The sequence below is a fragment of the Canis aureus genome, chromosome 30 (assembly GCF_053574225.1).
Source record: "Canis aureus isolate CA01 chromosome 30, VMU_Caureus_v.1.0, whole genome shotgun sequence".
Lineage (NCBI taxonomy): Eukaryota > Metazoa > Chordata > Mammalia > Carnivora > Canidae > Canis > Canis aureus.
This window is the reverse complement of record NC_135640.1, coordinates 35,159,892-35,179,121: the sequence shown is the minus strand read 5'-3', so window position 1 is coordinate 35,179,121 and position 19,230 is coordinate 35,159,892. Positions and strand designations below refer to the sequence as shown.

The 19,230-nt window shown below is 42.6% G+C and overlaps 1 protein-coding gene across 13 annotated transcripts in view; it reads left to right on the top strand.

Moving 5' to 3' along the window:
* Positions 1-19,230, top strand: part of SETD4 (SET domain containing 4) — an 84,042-nt gene that overhangs the window by 22,936 nt on the left and 41,876 nt on the right. Inside the window, exons 10-12 of one of the 13 annotated variants that reach the window (XR_013368808.1) lie at positions 835-871; positions 1,723-1,846; positions 2,917-3,058. The exons of 9 other annotated variants lie outside the window; for them this stretch is intronic. Coding sequence is in view for 1 of the 4 variants with exons in the window: in XM_077879132.1 (XP_077735258.1) it covers positions 1,723-1,846; positions 2,917-3,051 (259 nt within the window). In the remaining 3 variants the exon portion in view is untranslated. Of the gene's footprint in view, positions 1-834; positions 872-1,722; positions 1,847-2,916; positions 3,181-19,230 lie in introns of those variants that run through there. 3 more of the 13 variants (XM_077879132.1, XR_013368809.1, XR_013368810.1) reach the window with 3 other exon arrangements.

The window sequence follows — 19,230 nt, the reverse complement described above, 5'->3', positions numbered from 1 at the left end:
TGTTTATTCTCAGCACATGTTGTGTTTTTATCTTACAGTCACTGTTGATTCTGTATCTGATACATTTCCTTCTCTTTATTGTTTGCTAGAAAACTCAGGACAAATGTGTAGCCCGTCCAAATGTGCAGGATTTTTAAGGCATGCAATGTATCCTGGTTGTATCTTATCCCTCCTCCTTTCACCTTTCCCTTGTCTTGTTTTCACTGTCCATTCATCTTACCTTTTATTTCATCTCATGTGTGTCCATATAAGTGTCTTCAGGCCCTTTGTAGAAAAGGTAGGAGTCCTTCTTAGGCACGTACCTCAAATTAAATGAAACAGGCTATTTCCCAGAGGTCACCTGAGGCCTTTTTTCCTCCCTTTGAGTTGTTCCTAATGGTCTGGGTGGTGTGGCAGGACAGATGTGGTGTGTGGTGGGGATCCAGCTGGATGTTTGCATGCTCTTCCCGTCTCTCATTAGTGCTGTCAATAGGGTGAGTTCTTTACTGTTCCTGATCTTAGTTTCTTTATGTCTAACATGGGAACACTAAATGCTTTCTTTGTGGGATCCCTGGGGGGCTCAGCAGTTTAGCTCCGCCTTCAGCCCCGGGCGTGATCCTGGGGTCCTGGGATCAAGTCCCACATGAGGCTCCCCGCATGGGAGCCTGTGTCTGTGTCTCTGCCTCTCTCTCTCTCTGTGTGTGAGTCATGAATAAATAAATAAATAAAATATTAAAAAAAATAAATGCTTTCTTTGCTAGGAAATTGTGAAGATTAGATTAGATTAGAAGATTGTTTTATATGAAACACTGTGCCTGGTGTGTAGTGATTTCCTTCTTTCTTTTCTTTCCTGAGACTGTGGCTATTCCTGAGGTTTCGGTTGTCTCTAAAGGTGAAGACATTTAAGACTTTCTTCCGTGTGACAATCTTGTCAGCTGTTCTGAATTTCTCAGTGACTTCGGTATACTTACACTCTGATGTGGCAGTTGTCACTTTACCTTTCCCCTCCTTAGCCATTCTGCTTTGGATTCTCTGCATCCACAGTGTTCCTCCACCCTCCTCCTTTCTGCTTAGTGCTTCTTGCTGTCATGGAGATTTGGTTCTGCCACCTTCCGGCTCAGCGTCCTGCTGTAGCTCCCTCTTGCTTATCCTGAAACACTTACACTTCTCTGCCTGCAGGAAGTTGGCTCCACTTGCCCCCTTGAGCCCCATTTCCATGTATTTTCATTGTATAAAATGGGAATGACCTGCCTGTACAGAAGGGCTTCGCTATAGGTTCCTCCTTCCATCTCCAGAGCATTTTACCTTGTGAAACATGATCTGTTCAGTTTGCCATAGTTTAGGAAAGACTGTCACTTGAAGAGAAGGAAAGTTCTACTGCCTTTGCTCCTTAGCCCTTAGTCCTTTGGGCTGCGAGTCACCTCCCTATTCCCATGGCTGGTGGGCGTGACTCAACTTATGTGCCAGACACAGGATTGCAGTGATAATAGAGTTCAGTCCCTCCCTGCAAAGAGCGTCAGTCCCCTTGATTCTTATTCTCAGCTCTTCCTCCTTCTTCTGTACCTTGTCTGCTTCAGCACAGGAACTACATGTGGTGGGAGGTTTTAGGGAATCTGCTAGTGGAGTGAGTTTATTAATGCTTCTGGAAAAATAGGAGAAGAGTTTGTTGTATTGAAGTGTAAAAAGCCTTCTTTACTTTTTGAGAGCCTGCTGACATTACCTTACTGAACAATTTGGTTCTAGTACGTGCTGGAAAAAAGTACTTCTTGGGGAAGTCATTTCAGATACAAATGAGAAGACAAGTTTGGTCATAGCTCAGAAAATATGCCAGTATTTCATAGAAGAGACCAATGCTATGCTTCGAAAGGTATGTTTCTAGAACATTGCATTCTTTTATTAAAGACATATTTTGATTAAGAAGTTACTTGCTTTGTACATGTTACACCTTGTTAGGGCATTGTTTGATGCCTTAAAATAGATGAATGTTGATGTAATTTCTGGGATTTTTGTCTGTTAACATTGTGTTTATATTTTCGATAGGTAAAATTATTGGATGAATTTTCAAGTACTCTTTTAAAAATATTTCTGTTTAGTAAATGTTTTAGTGAAATGGGAAATCAGCTCATTTTTTAAGAAAAGATTTTATTGGGACGCCTGGGTGGCTCAGTGGTTGAGCGTCTGCCTTTGGCTCAGGGTGTGATCCTGGAGTCCTGGGATCGAGTCCTACATTGGGCTCCCTGCATGGAGCCTGCTTCTCCTCCCTCTGCCTGTGTCTCTGCCTTTCTCTCTGTGTCTCTCGTGAATAAATAAATAAAATCTTTAAAAACAAAAAAAAAGATTTTATTTGTTTGAGAGAGAGAGAAAGAGAGAGAGAGAGAATGAGCAAGGGGGAGGGACAGAGGGAGAAGCAGACTTCCCCATGGAGCAGGGAGCCTGACGTGAGGCTGTATCCCAGGACCCCAGGATCATGATCTGAGCTGAAGGCAGGCAGAAACTTAACCACGTGAGCCACCCAGATGCCCTGAGAAATCAGCTCACTTTAATGAAAACATTACTGGGATTGAAAAATAATTTTAATGAACCTTCAAGACATTATGCTAAGTGAAATAATCCAGAATACAAAAAGACAAATATTGTGTAATTCCACTTATATGAGTTATCCAGCATAGGCAAACTCCTCGAAACAGAAAGTAGAGTTATGGTTACCAGGGGCTAGAGGTGGGGGGAACAGGGAGTTCCTGTGTAATGGGTGCAGAGTTTCTGTTAGAGACGATGGAGGGAGGGATCCTGGGGAGACAAAGTGGTTACAGGTACAGGACACTGTGAGCATAACTTAATGCCATTGAACTATCCCTGCAAAGTGGCCAGAATGTTAAATTTTATGTTTATGTATATTTTACTACAGTAAAACAAAATTAATTTTAAAATACCTTCCAGATTTCTCATATGAAAGATGAAGAAGTGACTTTGCTAAACCAACTAACTTTAGTAGAAACATTGTGGACAGAAGAGCTAAAGATTCTGCAGGCCTCTGCTGAGATTCTAAACAGCTTGCAAACACCTTTTAGGTAACTTCACCTAATGCATTTGATCACCTCCTATGGTGGGTGTGACTTCTTAAACAGGTTTAAACAAAGATTTATTTTGTATAGAAGCATTTACAGTCAATGAATGGTTTCTATTAAACAGTTGTATACCAAATCCTACTCCTTTTGCTTTCTTTGTTGATGGGATGGAGCGGTGGCTTGCTCTGACGCTGGAGGGTATCTGGGGGGCGGGCAGGGCAGACTCTGCGGATTCTGAAGCTAGAAGTAGAAGTTGGATGTGCCATCCTCACAGCACCTCTGATATTCTCAAAATAGACCACAGTCCTGCAGGAAGAAGTAGGAGGAAAGCCCTGCACTGTAAGGAGAGAGGGGCTGTGAGGGGCTCTGTGTGTGGCCTTTCACTGGTTGTCTACTTCCCCTGTGACTCAGCACTTGTAAAAGGAAGGGCAAGAAGTTGTACTTTGATCATGTTCTGATACCCTTGGGTTTAGGGATGGGCTGGTGGTGGGTGCCTTTGGGTGGGGAGGGTGGAGGAGTGTGGGGCAGGCCTAGGTCTCTGCTGGCCTTCACCCTGAGCTGCACTGAGCTGGAGCAAACCATGCCACATTTTTTGCTTCTGATTTCCAATCTGAAAAGGAGATTGTTGGGCTGGAATGGGGGTGGATGTCCAATGCATCAGCCCTGAGCCCCCGGTCAACAGAAGGACTGGGACACGAGGCCGGCCGAGGCCCCAGGTGTTGCTGCCTCTCCCTTTCTTGGCCTTTCTCATTAGGAACTAGGGAATTGGGTGTAGGAGAGACGGTTGGGGTGCTGTCTGTGATTTTTATTGAATGGAAGTTCGGTCATTAAATACAGGACCACCATCTGTTTGCAGTTTTCTGGAATGTGTTTGGATTTTGAATTTCTTGTCAGACATGTCCCTTTTCCATTCTTTGTGGTGGGTGTTTAACCCTTGTATTCTGCTTTTTTGTCATTTTAGTGACTGAGGTTTGGGAGGAATAGGAGATAAATATATGTGCTCAGTTGGCGATTTTGAATTCTGAGTCTTTACCTTCCTTTTTTTTTTTTTTTTTAATAAAAGCATTTTAGACTATAGACTTCCCTGTGAGTATGGTTTTTTATGTAAAGTGTGTACTAATTAGTACTTTTTATTTTTTTATTTTTTAAAGATTTTATTTATTTACTCATGAGAGAGACACAGAGCGAGGGAGAGAGAGGCAGAGACACAGGCAGAGGGAGAAGCAGGCTCTGTGCAGGGAGCCTGACATGGGACTCGATCCCGGGTCTCCGGACCACACCCTCAGCTGAAGGGGGCGCTAAACCACCGAGCCACCCTGGGCTTCCCTAATTCGTACTTTTTAAAACTCTTGGCTCAGAATTTACAGTTTTCATAGCATTCTCATGCCTGTCAGTCAACAATCAGAACGACTGCGAGGGAGTTAGCAGGTGTTATACATCACAGAAGCAGATAGGGACATGTCATAAAAACTGGACTACTGTCGAAACACAAGACATTTATTAAATATTAGCATTGCTGAATGTGAGGTACTGTGCTCAGGCCTTGGCATGCAGTGTTTTATTTAATCCTCATACTTAACCCTGTTATAAATAAAAAGGAAGAGAACTTGCCTAACATTATATACCCAGTGTGTGCTACAGTAAAAATGCCCACTCACCCTGCCCTCAGAGGGCCCAGGGTCCCCAGCTTGGGCGTGTTTGTGTTCAGGATTTACTGTGCTGTCCTGACAAAGGGATGTAGTACACCTGTATGGGCCTGTCACCTCCATTTCAGTGGGCATCCACACATGCCAGTCAGGGAGCCTGGCGCAGCTGCAGCACAGTGGGGAGGTCTGCTTGATTATAGGGCTCCATGTAGATAAACTGCCCTAAAGCCACAGTCATATGTGAGCTTCCATTCTTGCTCTTTTCCTCTTTATCATTTTCAGAACCAGGGAGGGAAGAAGGGATGCTCCCTCCTCAGCTCTCACTAGTCCTTGGCCTCAGGGGACCCCCTGGATAAACCATGCAGGGGGTGGAGTCTTGGAGGAACCACTGGGCCTCTGCAAGGTTGGGGATGGACAGGGGCATGGGTGCCTAGGTCTGGTTTTCCCTCCCAGGTTTGCATTCTTCCCCAGTGCTGGAAATCCTGCTCTTGTGGAATACAACCCAAACAAGCAGATGGGGCCTGCTCTTTTCAGAAGGCAGAGTGTCTAGACAGCTTTCCCCATTCCTGTATATAGTTGGTGTTGACTTTGTTTTTAAATAGTTGCAGTGTGTTTTAGGATATGCTGTACTAGGGATCTGCAAACTTTAAAGAGGCAGATAGTAAATATTTTAAGCTCTCTGAGCCATACGGTCTTTGTCCCAACCATATTGTACAGTGTACAGACAATATGCAAACAAGTTGCATGGCTGTGTTCCAGTAAGACTACAGAGACAGTTCATGGGCCATGGTTCACTGACCCTTGTGCTAATCCATACTTATTTTTCTGTCCCCTATTTGTGGACATTTAGGACCTAACTATATTAATATATGTATAATTATATATATATATATAATACATAGGACATGAGCTCCTACTTGAAGGTGCCATATACCTTTGAAAAAAAAAGCCCCCCCTCTCCCTTAACATGAAAAACTTCACAGACCTGTGTGGTAATAGTTGTGCTTCGGTTGTCCCGTGCTTAGAAAAAAAAATAGACGTGACAAAAGTCTATACATTTACAAATGAGAAGTGTTTCATCATCCACACCCGATCTGTGCATATTTGAAAAACATCTGAATAAGACTTTTCCATTCGTAGACAATGCATGTGAGAAATCTGTGGCTCCTGCAGGGCAGCCTGACCCACGGGGTAAACCACTGTCGATAGAGACAACGCGGCCTCCTTTGGCTTGTCCTTGCAGTGATTTGCAAGGACCTGCAAAACCCATCTCTGCCAAGACAGGAGGGACAGCCTGAGCTGATCTCTGAGCACCACTGTTTCCCTCTTCTTTCCTCTCGCACCATTTCCATCTTCTTCCTTTTCTGTTTTCTCCTCACTGGCACCTTGGACATGGCTGAGGTTCCAAGCACACTCACCCCTTGTTGCTCTCTGGTTACAGTTTGTGGGTGGTAAGTGTCCCGAGGGCTGACTTGGCCTGAAGGACAGACACCTGGAAGTTAAGGGCTATTTGAGGCATACCTCAAATATTTCGAACTAAAAACAGAAAAGGCACTCCTCAGACTGGGGGCATTAAGTGCTTCTGCCTGAAGGTGGAGACAGGTAATGACACAGGAAACCAGAGCTGTTAATTCTAAGAAAACAGCTTTCACTGAAGCACTTAGACACCACCCTGAGAGCCATCAAGGTACAGAAATAGGAGGAAACTTACTATAATAGCTCTTCATTTGGCAAACAGCAATCACATTCGGTGTGACAGATTAATGTTGGGCAGTAGGTTTTGTCCAGAGGACTAAAGTATAACAAAAATCAGTTTGTCAGCTGACATTTGAATGTAGAGGTTTGTCAGGAATGCAGCCATGTTGGTTCAGTTGGAAAAGGGCTTTTTTGTGAACAGATCCAGAGAGTCATTTGTAAATTACAGGGAATGGAACATTAAGAGGGAAGAAGTGGGCCTGAAGCATCTTTCTATAACTTTGCCAGCGTACTGCATACAACAAAGCCAAGAACCTTATACAACATGCCAGTGAGCCAACACAACATGCCAGTGTGTCAGTACAATACCAGTGTACCACATACAACATGCCAGCGTGCCCCATGCCAGTGTGCCAACACAACATGCTAGTGTGTCAATACAATACCACTGTGCCACATACAACATGCCAGTGTGTCAACACAATATCAGTGTACCACATACAACATGCCAGTGTGCCACATGCCAGTGTGCCAACACAACAGGCTAGTGTGTCAATACAATCCCAGTGTGCCACATGCAGCATGCCCATTTGCCAACACAGCATGCCAGTGTGCCAACACATGCCAGTGTGTCAATACAATACCAGTGTACCACATACAACATGCCAGCGTGCCCCATGCCAGTGTGCCAACACAACGTGCTAGTGGGTCAATATAATACCAGTGTGCCACATACAACATGCCCACATGCCAACACAGCATGCCCGTGTGCCAACACAACATGCTAGTGTGTCAATACAATACCACTGTGCCACATACAACATGCCAGTGTGTCAACACAATATCAGTGTACCACATACAACATGCCAGTGTGCCGCATGCCAGTGTGCCAACACAACAGGCTAGTGTGTCAATACAATCCCGTGTGCCACATACAGCATGCCCATTTGCCAACACAGCATGCCAGTGTGCCAACACAACATGCAACTGTGTCAATACAGTACCACTGTGCCACATACAGCATGCCCATTTGCCACATGCAACATGCCGGTGTGCCAATACAGCATGCCGGTGTACCACATACAGCATGCCCATGAGCCAACACAACATGCCAGTGTGTCAATACAATAACGGTACCACGTACAACATGCTAGTGTGCCACATGCCAGTGTGCCAACACAACATGCCAGTGTGTCAATACAATACCGGTGTGTCACATACAACATGCCAGTGTGCCACATGCCAGTGTGCCAACACGCTAGTGTCTCAATACAATACCAGTGTACCACATACAACATGCCAGTGTGCCACCTGCCAGTGTGCCAACACAACATGGTAGTGTGTCAGTACAATACCAATGTGCCAATACAGCATGCCCGTGTGCCAACACAGCATGCTAGTGTGTCAATACAATACCGGTGTACCACATACAGCATTCCAGCATGCCACATGCCTGTGTGCCACATAACAACAATGCTGTGTACTCTCTGGTGCTGTTCTCTTTCACCTTTCAGAGGACACCTTTCTATATCATTCTGTTATAACCTTTCCTTGGGATATTTTCTTGTTTAATTTCCTTCTATTCATGGTTAAACTATCCCATAGTTTTAACATTAGGCTGTGAGTAAATTTCTAAAAACAACAATATAATGGAATTTAATAAAAATGCAGAGTCACCACTTCCCACCCTCCAGGACAGCTGTAATCAAGAAGATAAAGTGTTAAGGATGCGGAGAAATTGGAGCCCTCTTACACCGCTGAGGGAGAAGTCCAATGGTGCAGCTGCTTTGATCAACAGTCTGGCCCTTCCTCCAACAGTATAGATTTTCTGACCCAGCAGTTTCCCTCCTAGGTTCGTTACCCAAGACTTGAAAACATGTCCAGGCAAAAACTTGAATGTGAATGTTTGTAGCAGTTTGCATAACAGTTACTCGTAACAGCCCCAATGCAAATGTTATCTGTGGGCGAATGGATAAATAAAATGAGATTTTGCCATAAAATGGAATATTATTTAGGCACAGAAAGGAACAAAGTACTCGTATATGCGACAACAGGGATGAGCCTTAGAAACATGCTAAATGAAAGAACCCAATCACAAGAGACCACATATAACTGTATTTATATGAAATGTGCAGAATTGGCAAATCTAGAGCGATGGGAAGTAGACGAGTGGTTGCCGTGTTTCGGGCTGGGGTGCTGCTGGGATTGGGTGGCAAGGGCTAGAACATAGGGTCTCATTTGGGGCAACAGAAGTGCTCTCGAGTCGTGATGGCTACGTGGCTCTGCATAAATACTGAAGCCCATCAGATTGTGCACTTAAATGGGTCAGTGGTATGTATGGCCTATGAGTTACATGGCAAGAAACTTTTTTTTTTAAAGTAAGGCTAGTGCCTAATTAATGAGGATTCTACGTCTCTTCTCACTTGCTGCTAACACTTTTTCCAGGAAGGTCCAGAGTCTATCAATCTGACAACATCAGTAAGTACCCATCATTACATTTATCACCTTGTTAATCCTTACCATGAAATGTTGAGGTAACGCTTTCTTGATTTTGTAAATGTGAAGTTATTTATTGCTGAGGTCCCATAGCTGCTAAGTGGCAGAGCTAGGATTCAGACCTCAGTCATCCTCCAGACGCTGTGCTTATAATGTTCATACCACAAAGATTGTGTTTGTGAAAGGTGCAGACAGGCTTAGGGAGGCACCTGATCTGATCTCACCTGATCAGGACTCTGTAAAATTAAAGTGCTGCTGGATTGGCCATCCTTGGAAGAACATGTGGAGTGCTGAGACACCACAGCCTTGCCTGTTTAAATCTGTTCTCTTGGGATCCCTGGGTGGCTCAGTGGTTTAGCGCCTGCCTTGGGCCCAGGGTGTGATCCTGGAGTTTCGGGATCAAGTCCTGCATCGGGGTCCCTGCAGGGAGCCTGCTTCTCCCTCTGCCTGTGTCTCTGCCTCTCTCTCTGTCTCTCATGAATAAATAAAATCTTTAAAAAAAATCCTTTTGATGAGCAAAGAGACTCCCTAATATATGGAAGAGCAGACTCATGGCCCAAGGAACCCACCTTCAAAAATGACAACCCATTCCCTGAGAGAGGGTGTTAGTAGCCACATAGTATAGAAGAGCAAACAGGTGCAGAGAAGGGAAGTGATGTGGCTGAGGGCATTCAGCAGGTGAACACCGGGCCACATAGGGTACAGGTGGAGCTACCTTTGGTCACAGGTAGTTGAAGCCTTTATTAAGAGCATGTGTGTCAGTCTGTGGGCCCCTGACCATGACATCAGAAACTGCCAGGTACTATGAGCTCATCCCAAGCCCACAGAATCAATCTCTGGGAGGTAGGTGCAGGAATATGTATTTTCAGTGAGCCTCTGGGTGACTTCTGTGCCCATTGTTTGTGAACCACCAATCTAGAGATTCCGATGGAGGAGTGCCCTCTGAGGGTCCCTGGGTTGTAGTTGGGTCCTTTCATGACTCCTGATGTGATGCATTAGGCAGACCCCAGATTGTGTGACTCTGAGATCAGGCCTCAGAATACGTGTACTGTCAGAGGGTTGGGGTGAGAGGTCCTTGAGATGGTCCACTCAGACCCCTTCATTTTGTGGTTGAGACCCTGAGAGATGGAGGAGCTTGCTCTGGACCCTGGATCTGGCATAGCAGAATCCACATTTTCTTTCTGATTCCTGTGGACGTCACAGTGTCCTGCATTCTCCTTCCGTAGTATAACATCTAGACGTTCTCACAAATGGACTTTCTGGACTGTATTCTTCTGAAGAAAAATCAGAGTGGGAGTGAGGCAGTTGGAGGAGAGAGGGAGGTGGGAGCCCCAGCCCAGGGAAGGGTGGAGAAGACACTAACATGGACCAAGTCCCTCCCATCTTTGGCCTTTCTGTTCTCATTCCGTGTTCCCATCTTATTTTCATAGCAGCTCTGTGGGGCAAGTATTCCATGTTTTACCAGAGATGAAGAAAAAACGGAGGAATAGAGGGGTTGAGTCACTTGCCCACATTGTACATTTCAGATTAGAACCCAGGAGTCTCCAAATTCAAGTCCATTACTCATCAGACCTATTTCTGCCTCCAAAGATGGGCAGCCTACAGTGCAGGGTGGGGATAGGCCCCCTTAGCACGGTTTGTTTGTTTTGTCTCCTTTTCATGTTCTAACAGGCAGCTTCCTCAAAATCATTGTGCAGACTGGCAACAAAGAGCCAGCAGCACCCAGGTGCCAGGAGAAAGAGGGCCTTCCCAGGGGGTCCCTGTGGGCCAAGCTCCCTCCCTGTCACAGTGACACCTATACATCCCATAAAGGGCAGAGGGGCGAGCAGGGGCGAGTGATCCCAAAAGGCAGCCTTGTCCCGTTTCAGAGGAACTTGTCCTGCAGGTGGGGGACTCTCCTTTCGATCTCAAGGGTCCCTGTCTGGTTACGCAGCTCTGGCCATAGGGATTTAAAAGCCTTCTGCTGTTGCCTCGAGCCAGAAGATAAGGCAAAAAACCAGGACTGTGCAGGGTCTACTTAGCAATTATGAGGACAGTAAATAATTCCAGCTCTAACTTTGTCCCTGTCAGGGGCACCTAGGGAGACCTCAAAATGTCTAAGATAAAAGGGAATTCAGGGTGTCGTTCATGACAGGGGTCCAGTGTAAGGCTGTGTCTGTTGCAGGCAGCATAGATCTTTGCTTCTCAGGTCCTCCCAAGCCTCAGATAGTAAGGGTGGCAGCAGCCATTCCAAGCCTTAGCTGTTTATGGGAACCACGGACGAAGCATTTTTAAAAATTTTATTGAGGAGTAATTAGCAAATATATTTGAATAGACTTAAAGTGTACAGGGGCACCTGGGCGGGTCAGTTGGTTAAGCATCTGCCTTAGATTCAGGTCATGATTCTGGGGTCCTGAGATCGAGTCCTGCATCAGGCTCCCTGCTCAGCGAGGAGTCTGCTTCTCCCTCTGCCTCTTCCCCTGCTCATGCTCTCTCTTCCTCTCTCTCTCTCTCTCTCTCTCTTCAATCAATCAATCTTAAAAAAAGGCAAAGTGTACACATGATGATTTGATATACCTCTACATTATAGAATGATTGCGGAGATCAAGATAATGAACACGACCATTAGCTCACATAGTTAACGTAGTTAACTTTTATTTCTTTCTGTTTTGGGAATGCTTACGGTTTGCTCTCAGCGAATCTTTCAAGTTTACTTTCAAGTAAACAATACCGTAGTATTAACTGATGATGCTGTACAGTAGTTCTTCTGAACTTATTCTTCTTAACAACTGAAAAATTGCACCCATTGACCAATGCTGCAGCATTGTCCCATATTTCCAGCCCCTGGCAACCACTGTTCTATTCTCCGTTTCTATGAAACTGGCTTATTTTCCACCTTAATATTCCATGTAGCTGATATCAGACAGCATTTGTCTTTCTCAGTCTGGCTTATTCCACTTAGCAAAATGCCTTCCAAATTGCTCCATGCAATTGCATTGGCAGGATTTCCTTTTTTATGGCTGAATAATATTCCATTGTTTGTATGTACCACGTTTTCTTTACTCATTCATCTGTTGAAGGGCACTTTACACTGTTTCTGTATCTTGGGTATTTTGATTAATGCTGTAATGAATATGAGTGTGCAGATATCTCTTCAAGATTCTGATTTCAACTCCTTTGGATCAATTATAAGTTTTTTTTTTTTGAGGAACCATTATACTGCTTTCCATAATGGCTTTACCAATATATATTACCACCAACAGTGTCTAAGTGTCCTTTTTTCCACATCCTCACCAACATTGATATCTCTCATTTTTTCAACAGCCATCTTACTAGATGTTATCTCATGGTGGCTCTGATTTGCACTTTCCTGAGGATCAGGGATGTGAAGCATCTTTTCATATATCTCTTGTATGTCTTTTTTTTTTTAAGATTATTTATTTATTTATTCATGAAAGACACACACACACACAGAGGCAGAGATGTAGGCAGAGAGAGGCAGACTCCATGCAGGGAGCCCGGTGTGGGACTCAATTCCAGGACTCCAGGATCATGCCCTGAGCTGAAGGCAGATGCTCCACTGCTCAGGCGTCCCTATGTCTTTTTTTTTTTTTAATGTCTATTCAGGTCCTGCACCCATTTTAAAATTGTATTATTTGCTTTTCTTGCTATTGAAGTGTATGAGTTCTTTGTACATTTGTATAACAACCCCTTACGATATATATATTTTGCAAATATTTTCACCCATCCTGTGGGCTGCCTTTTCAACTCATTGTTTCCATGCCGCACAGAAGCTCTCTAGTTTGATGCAGTCCCACTTGTTTATTTTTTTATTTTTTATTTACAACTTTTTTACCTGTACCTTTGATGTCTTATCCAAGAAATCATTGCCAAGGCCTTTATCAAGGATCTTTTCCCCTATGTTTTCTTCTAGGAGTTTTATGGTTTCAGGTCTTATATTTAAATCTTTGATCTCTTTTGAGTTAGTTTTTGTGAGTGGCAGTACTATAGGGATCCAGTTTTACTCTTTTGCATGTGGATATTTGGGTTCCCCAGAACCATTTATTGAAGAGATTATCCTTTCCCCATTGTGTGTTGTTGGGGCCCTTGTCAAAATTTAGTTGACCTTGTATGTGTGGGTTTACATCTGGGCTCTCTATTCTCTTCCATATGATGGTTTTTATGCCAGTACCATACTGTTCTGATTACTCTAGCTTTGTAAATATAGCTTGAAATCAGGAGTGTGATGCCTCCAACTTTGTTCTTTTTTTTTTTTTTTTTTTCCAGTATCACTTTGGCTGTTTGGGGTCTTTTGTAATTCCATACAAATTTTCGAATACTTTTTTTCCTATTTCTGTGAAGGATGCCATTAGGATTTTGATAGAGATTGGATTGAATCTGTAGATCACTTTGGGTAGTATGAACATCTTTATGAATAGGTAATTCACATCTTCCTTTCTGATTTGGATGCCTTTATTTCTTATTCTTAACTAATTACTGTGGCTGGGACTTCCGGTACTATATTGAATGGATATGGTAGGAGTGGGCATCCCTGTCTTACTCTTGATTTTAGAGGAAAGGCTTCTAACTTTCCACCAATATATATAATGTAGCTGTGGGTTTGTTGTATATGACTTCTATTATTCTTTTTTTTTTAAAGATTTTATTTATTTATTCATGAGAATACACAGAGAGGAGAGAGAGAGAGGGAGAGAGAGGCAGAGACACAGGCAGAGGGAGAAGCAGGCTCCATGCAGGGAGCCCAATATGGGACTCGATCCTGGGTCTCGAGGATCACTCCCCAGGCTGAAGGCAGCGCTAAACCGCTGAGCCACTTGGGCTGCCCTTCTATTATTCTGAGGAACATTTCCTCTATATCTAATTTGTTGAGAATTTTATTATGAAAGGACATTGAATTTTTTCAAATGTTTTTTCTGCATCTGTTAAAATGATCATACGATTGTTATCCTTTATCTTGTTAATTTAGTTAATCACATTTATTAATGTAGTATATCACATCCTTGCATCCTATGGATGAATCCGTCTTGATCCTGGTGTGTGATCATTTCAGTGTGTTCTTGAATTTGGTTTGCTAGTATTTTGTTGAGGATTTTTGCATTTGGGTTCACCAGGGATGTTGGCTTGTAATTTTCTTTCTTTCTTTTTTTTTTTAAGATTTTATTTATTTATTCATGAGAGACACAGAGAGAGAGAAGCAGAGACACAGGCAGAGGGAGAAGCAGGCTCCATGCAGGGAGCCCGATATGGGACTCGATCCTGGGACTCCAGGACCACGCCCTCGGCTGAAGGCAGGCACCAAAGTGCTGAGCCACCCAGGGATCCCTGGCTTGTAATTTTCATTGCCTGTAGTATCCTGGACTGCCTTCAGTTACCAGGGTAATGCTTCATAAAATGTGTTTGGAAGTGTTCCTTTCTTTGCAATTTTTTAGAAGAGTTTATAAAAGATTGGTATTAATTTTTCTTTAAATGTTTGGTGAATTCACCTGTGGAGCCATCTGGTCCTGGGCTTTTATTTGTTGGGAGATTTTTGATTACTAATTCAATTTCCTTGCTTATTATTGGTCTGTTCAAATTTTCTATTATTTCATGATCAGTCTTGGTAAGTTGTGTGTTTCTATGAATTTATCAATTTCTTCTGAATTATATAATTTGTTGGCATATAATGGTCCATAGCTGTCTGTCTCTTATGATCTTTAGAATTTTTGTGGTATCACTTGTAATATCTCTTCTTTCATTTGTTTTTATGTAGTCATCTTTTTCTGCTTAGTCTAGCTACATATTTGTCAATTGTGTTTATTTTTTCAAAAAGCCCATTCCTACTTTTGTTCATATTTTCTATTGTTTCCCTAGTCTTTTTTAAAAAAAGACTATTTATTTATCTGCTTGAGAGAGTGATAGAAAGCAGGAACAAGAAGGAGAAGCAGACTCCTCACTGAGCAGGGAGCCTGACCTGAGGCTTGATCCCAGGACTCTGAGATCACATCCTGAGCCGAAGGCAGATGCTTATCTGACTGAGCCACCCAGATTCCCCTCTCTATATTTCATTTATTTCTGGTCTAATCTTTATTCTTTCCTTCTTTCTGCTAATTTTGGGCTTTGTTTTTCTTTATCCAGTTCCTTGAGGTATAAGGTTAAGTTGTTTATTTGAGATTTTTTTTCTTATTGTAAACATTTATTACTATAAATATTCCTCTTTGAACTGCTTTGACTGCATTCCATAAGTTTTGGTGTGTTGTGTTTCCATTTTTGTTTGTGTCTAGATATTTTTTTATTTCTTTGTTGATCCATTGGTTGCTAAGTGTGTGGTTGAATTTGCACATATTTGTAAATTTCCAGCTTTCTTCTTGTTACTGATTTCCAGTCTCAAATCACTGCTGTTGGAAAAGATACTTTTTTAAAAAAATTTATTTATTTATTTATTTACGATAGTCACACACAGAGAGAGAGAGAGAGGCAGAGACACAGGCAGAGAGAGAAGCAGGCTCCATGCACCGGGAGCCCGATGTGGGATTCAATCCCGGGTCTCCAGGATCGCGCCCTGAGCCAAAGGCAGGTGCCAAACCGCTGCGCCACCCAGGGATCCCCGGAAAAGATACTTGATAGGATTTCAATGTTCTTAAATTTCTTAATGCTTATCTTGTGACCTAACATATGATTTATTCTGGAGAATGTTTCATGTGTCCTTGAGAAGAATGTGATTTCTCCTGCTGTTGGATAGAGTACTCGGTATATGTCTGTTAGGTACATTTGGTCTAAAGTGTCATTCAAATCCATTATTATTATTATTATTATTATTATTGTTATTATTTTACTGATTTTCTCTCTGAATGATCTGTTGAAAGTGAGGTATTGAAGTTTCCTACTATTGTTGCATTGCTGTCTATTTTTGCCTTCATATCTATTAATACTTGTTTAATATGTATAGGTTTTCCAATATTGGGTATGTAGATGTTTATCCTTTTGGTGAATCAACCCCTTCATCATTATAAATGCTTCTTTGTCTCTGTTGCAGATTTTGACTTAAAATCTATTTTGTCTGATCTGAGTATTTCTATCCCTGCCCTCTTTTGTTTTTCATTTGCACAGAATATCTTTCCTCCCTTTACTCTCAGCTTCTAAGTGTCCTTAAAACTCAAGTCTCTTGTAAGTAGCATTTAGTTGGGTTTTGTTTTTTTTTGAATGTGTTTTTTGTCTATTCTTTTCTTTTAATTAGATAATTTAAACCATTTACATTTAGAATAATTACTGATAGGTAAGGACTTACTATCACCATCCTGTTAAATGCTTTTTCTGATTTTTTTGTAGTTCCTTTCTTGCTTTCTTCTTCTTTTGCTGTCTTTTTTTGTGAGCTGATGATTTTTTATAGTAGTATGCTTTGATACTGTTCTCTTTATCATTTGTGTATCTGTTACAGATTTTTGCTTTGTGGTTATCATGAAACTTTTAGAATACATTTTTTAATTATGACTATTTTGAGCTGATAACTTCAATTGCATAAAAATCTTCCAAACATTTACATGCTTACACAGTTTATATTGTTGATGTCCCAAGTTACATCTTTTTATATTATCTATCCATTAACAAAATATTGTTGCTAGAGTTATTTTTACTATTTTTGTCTCTTAATCTGTAGGTTGGAGTTCAAAGTGATTTACATACTACCTTTGCAGTATTAGAGTATTTTGAATTTGATGATATGTTTTCCTTTACTAGTGAATTTATACTTCCATCTGTTTTCATGTTGCTAATTACTGTTTTTTGGTGTGTCAGCCTCAATAACTCCTTTTAGCATTTTTTGTAAGGCAGGTATGGTGGTGACAAATTCCCTCAATATTTGTTTGTGAGAGTTTTTATTTCTCCTTTACTTCTTTTTTTTTAAGATTTTATTTATTCATGAGAGACAGAGAGAGAGAGAGAGAGAGGCAGAGACACAGGCAGAGGGAGAAGCAGGCTCCATGTAGGAAACCCAATGCAGGACCCAATTCCGGGTCTCCAGGATCAGGCCCTGGGCCAAAGGTGGCACTAAACCACTGAGCCAACTGGGCTGCCCTCTCCTTTACTTCTTAAGGACAACTTTGCTGTGTAAAGTATTCTTGGTTGGCAGTTTTTTTTTTTCCTTGAGTACTTTGAATATGTTATCTCCTTTCCTAGCCTGTAAGGTTTCTGCTAGAAATCTGCTGATAGACTTATTAGGATTCCCATGTATGTGATTAATCTTTTTTTTTTCTCTTGTTATTTTCAAAATTATCTTTTTGTCTTTGATTTTGAGTCTTGGTGAAGATCTCTTTGGGTTGTATCTGTTTGGGGGCCTTTGAGCTTCATGTACTTGGATGGCCATACTTTCCCCAGATTTAGTAAGTGTTCAACCATTCTTACGTTTTCTGTTCCTTTCTCTGTCTCTTCTCCTTCTGGGTCATCCATAGTGCAGATACTATTTCACTGGCTGTATCCTATCCTATAATTCACATGGATTTTCTTTATTTTTTTTCATTCTAATTTCATTTTTCTTCTCTGAATGGATAATTTCAACTTGATCTGTCTTCATGTTTCCAGATTCTTTTTTCTGCCTGATTGAGCCTAAGGTGAAGCTTTCTATTGTATTTTTAATTTCATTCATTGTATTCTTTCAGCTCAGAGTCTCAGTTTTTTTCCTATGATTTATGTCTCTGTTGTACTTCTCATTTTGTTCATATATTGTTTTCCTGAGTTCATTAAATTGTCTGTGTTCTCTTGAATCTCACTGAGCTTCCTTAAAATGATTATTTTATATTCTTTTTCAGGTAACTCACAGATCTGCATTTCTTTGGGATTTGGTTCCTGGAAAATCATGTTCCTTTGATAGTGTCATGTTTGCCTTTTCATGTTTCTGATGGCTTTGTGTTGATGTTTGCACAATCGATGGTGCATTCACTTCTTCCAGACATCTGAACTGGCTTTGGTGGGGAAAGACTCTCACCGGAAGGTGGCTGCAAGGGCACCAGCTGAGTAGGATGCTGCGTCTTTCATTCTTGGAAGGCACAGCCGTGTAATCTCCATGAAACTCCATCAGCTGAGGTCAGTGTAGGCAAAGATTTGTGGTTTTATTCTGTGACCAAGACTGTGGATGGCATGGTGCCTAATTAAGGCTGTTGGGATATTCAAGGTGAAGGTTGCCAGGATTTTCTGTTCTTCTATTTTTGCCTGTTGGAAAAAGTTATAGCAAAGGGGATCCCCTCTTGGCATATAGTCTGGAATGCTAGCGCTCAGAGCAATGAGTGAACTCATAGAACTGGAATCTTGGACTCAGGTGCATGTGGAACTACCACAGTGCCTGGGTCCTGGGGGCACAGGTGCACTTGCTGTAGCAGTGGCACTCATGTCGAAGGTGTGGGTATGTGTAGAATCCTGTGAAACCAGGGTCTGGGGCTCTGGGTCATGTAGTGATTTTGGCCAGGTAGATAATGGAGCCACAGGCCCCAGGATGGCAAGGCATAGCAGTGGCTTGGGTCTAGGGGGCAGGGTACAGTAGCAGTACAGCCTGTGGATAGTGATGAGTCAAAGTCCCAACTTTGGCCTCAGGGGAAGTTTCAGGGTAGCAGAAGGACATCTCTAGTGATGGCCTGTCAAAGCCACATGTTAATATCCAGGGAGCAAGACTCAGGGCAACAGCAGTGCCCCTGACAATGGCAGTTCAGGGCTTTGATCTGGAACCTAGGGATAGGGATCAGAGCAGTGGTAGTGTCACCTGGCAATGATGGTTCAGAGCAGCAACCTGGAACCTGGGTGGTGGAGGGTCAGAGCAGTGGCAGCACAGCCCCATCAGTGAAGGTTCACAGCCACAACCTGGGACCTGGGGGTGGGGTTCAGAGTAGCTCCTGTAATGGGATAAAGCAACCTTAGTTGAGGGCAGGGCTCAGGGCAGTGGCAGCTCTCATCTTGTATATGGTGAAACACCTTGAAGTCTTGATCTCAAAGAGCTGGGCACAGCAGTGACAGGGTTCCTGAGGGTAGATATTATTGCAATGACAGCTTGAGCTATGAGAAGAGGACTCAGTGGTGGGGAGTCTGGGAGTTCCATCAGCTGGGATCAGCATTGGTGTAGACTGTGGGAGGCCACGGTAGCAAAGGCTGCAAACATCCACAGTGCTGTGGCTTGCTGGGGTTCTGATCTTCTTTACCCCCTGAAAGGAGCTTCCCCTGAGTGGATCCCTCGTGCTCCAAGCTTCTTTTGACTTGATGATGGGGAGATGTGGGTAAAATACTTCCTGTCTTCTTCTATGTGACCATTCTTGGATTTTAAGCTCTGCAGGGTTTTTGCTTTTTTTTAAATTGTAGTCCAGAACTTTCCCTGAGTTATCTTCATTGGTTTA